Consider the following 3,787-nt stretch of genomic DNA (forward strand, 5'->3'; position numbering starts at 1 on the left):
CTTGCACTAGACAGTTGCGTGCGCCGCTTCAGTAATGTACCCTTACCGTACGATATGGCTAAAGTGATTGACTTATGATATAAAGATATGATGAATAAACACATGATATAAGGACTAGTTCACCTTTGTGTAGGTTGTTGTATCATGATATGGTAGCCCTTTGTGAGATTGAGGGGTGTTTTGAAGTGACACAGTTGTACCATTTCCTCAGGCAGCTACCTCCTGGTGATGGAGTGTGCGGAGCTGGGTACCCTGAGGGACGTGCTGCAGGATGAGAAGTACGACCTGCCGTGGGACCGCAGGGTGCGCATGGGGCTGGAGGGGGCCAGGGGACTCTACACTCTGCACCACGGCAAGACAGCCATGCTACACTGTGACGTCTGTCAACACCAGGAAGTTCCTAGTGGACGGGAACATGCATGTCAAGGTGAGTCACAGTCATCTTGTTCAACGGTTCTATTGAATTTTCTATAAGATTAGATTTAAGTAACAAGAAATGCCGGCCAGTTGGACAGTCTTTCACTCGCGACATCTTCATCACTCGTCGGCCAAAAAATCAAAATCAATCTTCTTTATTATTTCCTGTTTTATTAGTCTGTGTAACGCAAACTCCGCTATCCGGAGCTTGTAGACTCCTCCCCGCGGATGGGCGTAGAATGTAGGACGGGCCTGAGAAGCGCGATTAAATCAGGCTACTGTTTTATTACTGTATTCTAAACCGTTTGAGTAAACGGGTTTAAGAATTACAACGTCTTTAAATTAGCATTATTCACCCCATATGCAAAGTTTCAAGTTTATGTCTGTGTCTACTTGACAGTTGACAGGTTTCGGCCTGACCACTACCCGTTCCTCTGCGAGAAAGCATGGGCGGTCGAGCCGAAGGGGCAGACCGTCCTCCACACGGCACACCGTCACGTTTGTGGCTCCGGAGAGGATGGGTAACATCAATACACCCTACGATGACCGAGCAGAGTCATACTCGTAAGTGCTTGTAATACAGACATAGATGTCAATTTCTTTAGCGACAAGTATTTGTAACGTTAACCAGTTAAAGAGCTTATAGTTATACTGACAACAACATCACCATTGAGTCCATCGATGAATAAAACAATATGTATCATACAGTCGGTTGCTGGGTGCATCTGGTGTGGAGCATCACTGTTTTTTTTTGCGACAAAATTTCTAAGATTGTGGAAGTCCTAAATTGTAAGTTGTCAGTAATATTATTTTCTATAGGCCTACGAACAGTTTGGAGTAAGGAAATGTTTGGACCAAAACATTTACAAAATACTACCATCTTCAAACTAGTCCTCAGCTGATGTTGCTGTTCCCTCTCCGTTTTAGGTTCGGAATTGTCCTGCATGAGATCGCAAGCCGGGAGCTTCCTTTCAAAGGTAACGTCCTTGATCTACGTCGCCCTCCAACTTGAATCAGTTTTTTTCGTCTGTAGACTTATTTGGAGGCGTTATTGGTCAGTAAAAGGCTGAAGGCCTAGACACACGATGGCCATGGGTTTACAGTCTGCATTAAAACGGTCAGTGAATATCCATTACTACCCTTAACTAAAGCATCTAGCCATCATAATAACCAATATGTGGTATTGGTCAGCATATTGTCCCACTTTAGTAATACTAGAAACCTGTCAAACAACTTTAAATGTTACCTATAGTCATATTTCATTGTAGGTATAGATCTAATGATTCACTTTAACCCTCAGACATGAGCCAAACCGCCATTGCTGAGTTTGTGAAGGCTGGAAAGACTGAGGACGTCCCGGCTGACTGTCCAGCCAAGTTCCGCCACGTTATCGACGCCTGCAGGGCTTTCGATCCAGCCTTGCGTCCTCTCTCCGCAGGTAATTATGACGGAAGACTATTGGTCTTATATTGTTATTACAACTGGTTGTACTTTGTATGTTGTAGTATTTTGTATCCCTATAACAGAAATGAAACCAGCGTATTTATCAACTGTAGCATGGCACTTTCAGAGATGAAAGCCATTTCAAACAAGATTCATCTCAAAGTCAGATAAACCAGTACGAAATACGAATGCAGGATTATCATGCAGATATTGTAAAAATGAAAAAAAAAAAACGGAATTCTGTGTTAGACTACTAGTCATCAGTGTTTATAAGCATCTTTTATCATAACCATAGAGACTCATGGTCATTTTGTTCTCTTTGTCCCCAGAAATCGCAGACGGCTTGCAGGATGCGTTTATCCAAAGTACGTTCCACAAACTAATACTGTATGTCCAATCATTAACCAGAAACTTCTGCACAGTTTTCTGGTGATTCATTGTATAGTACGTTAGCACAAGGAACTTCATTTTGTAAATGGACAGTCTTGCTTTATTTTATTGACAAGGAAAGGGTGACTGTGTGGATAACTTCTTATATAAAAAAAATGGTGTTTAAATGTCCTTCAGTACATGTAAACCAATAAGATAACAGGTATGCTTAAAGTTGATCCATGTGTGTAGAAGCTCATGCTCCTCACATATGTTTGACACTGTACGTATCTTACAAGAAGATCATGAAGGCTAATAGTTTAACTGTCCCACAGGTGTCAGCAAGGCGTCCTCATGATGGCAGACACAGACCACAGACAGCAGCAAGGGACACACACTTCGGCATATTGAATACGTTCAACATGACACCAGCAATGCAAGGACATTGGCAGCGGCTTGCCTATGACCAACATTAACAATGTCAATGTTTTTGACATGCATGCTATAAGGATTTCTACTACGTTTAGCCAGTATTTTATTTTAGATCTTCAAGTAGTTAACACCACTTTTGGACGTTTTGGTAAAGCTAACATGTTCAAGCTATATGTATGATTCAGAAGAATTTACGTGTGGAGTATCACAATAGGTGTCTTTGAAACGTATGTACGTATCAACGTAAGTTTTATGTTTTACTAAGACTAGTGTATTAGTAGTAAAATGGGGCAAATATTTGTGTGTATCTGTGCGAAGATCTCGTTCTAGACGTAACGTTAATTACATTAAGTCATAAAGACAGCCTAAATATATTTTTTCGAATGAAATGCTCTTCTGAATTGAAATGAATCGATATATACGGCCTTGAACACACTCACTTGTGCTTTGGAATATGTATGAATACAATTTATCTAACTAGCTTTACTTGTCAGTACCGCTCTCTCTCTCTCATGGCAAGGCATTTTCACTCTCTCTGAGGAACTCCTTACCTCCCAGGTCCCTCCAGTACCACTAGGCTGCGGAAAAACGTAAATCTGTGCAAAGATCAGGAACTTAAACTTGGCACGCCCTCGAGGGTTTTCCATATGGCATTGTATAAAGGCCATGTTTGGAAGAGTTGTTTGGAAGAGTTTGTGGGAAAGATGGGATGGAAATGTTGCAATTAAGAGAGCAAAAGCTTGGAAGAGTTACAGGAATGATGAGACGCTAATACTACAAGTCAACCTGAGCCCATTTTCTCCTGTTCACTTAAAGCGACCTGAAACATAGATCTAAAACGACAGAAAAGGTGTTAGTACTACATGATGTAATGTCTAACATCTAGCGTCTTTTTCAGATTCTTACTTACACATTTGGACCCAGCGGGATCGTGACGATTAATCACGATTCCCTATGGCGTTTTATGATAGTTGACCAAATTATTTGCATGTATCAAAAGCGACCCCTATTAAAAGTATTATTCAGTTGCAGTACTGCAGCCCTCCAGCTGCTAATCTACAAACAGGTGTCAGCAACAGTCATCGCCTCACTACAAAACGCCGTTGGCATCGATGGTTGTTTTGAG

The 3,787-nt window shown here is 41.5% G+C and overlaps 2 protein-coding genes across 2 annotated transcripts in view; both read left to right on the top strand.

Moving 5' to 3' along the window:
- LOC118418093 overlaps positions 1-229 on the top strand; it is a 6,278-nt gene extending 6,049 nt beyond the window's left edge. The window contains exon 5 of the mRNA XM_035823921.1: positions 212-229. Within this exon, the coding sequence (XP_035679814.1) occupies positions 212-229 (18 nt within the window). The remainder of the gene's footprint in view (positions 1-211) is intronic.
- On the top strand, positions 122-3,758 carry LOC118417005 (mixed lineage kinase domain-like protein). Its single transcript, XM_035822323.1, has 6 exons — positions 122-427; positions 818-981; positions 1,345-1,394; positions 1,718-1,855; positions 2,190-2,225; positions 2,565-3,758. The coding sequence occupies exons 1-6, from the start codon at positions 272-274 to the stop codon at positions 2,585-2,587; spliced, it is 567 nt and encodes a 188-aa protein (XP_035678216.1). The 5' UTR covers positions 122-271; the 3' UTR covers positions 2,588-3,758.
- Positions 3,759-3,787: the final 29 nt, after the last annotated feature.

This window comes from Branchiostoma floridae, chromosome 6 (assembly GCF_000003815.2).
Source record: "Branchiostoma floridae strain S238N-H82 chromosome 6, Bfl_VNyyK, whole genome shotgun sequence".
In the NCBI taxonomy this organism is placed as follows: Eukaryota; Metazoa; Chordata; class Leptocardii; order Amphioxiformes; family Branchiostomatidae; genus Branchiostoma; species Branchiostoma floridae.

What these genes read in the sequence shown, in the direction of transcription:
- LOC118417005 (XM_035822323.1), top strand. Translation starts at nt 272, where the DNA reads ATGAGAAGTACGACCTGCCGTGGGACCGCAGGGTGCGCATGGGGCTGG. An exon ending in GACCGAGCAGAGTCATACTC is followed by an intron (nt 982 to 1,344) that starts GTAAGTGCTTGT and finishes TCTCCGTTTTAG; the next exon opens with GTTCGGAATTGTCCTGCATG. An exon ending in CTTGCGTCCTCTCTCCGCAG is followed by an intron (nt 1,856 to 2,189) that starts GTAATTATGACG and finishes CTTTGTCCCCAG; the next exon opens with AAATCGCAGACGGCTTGCAG.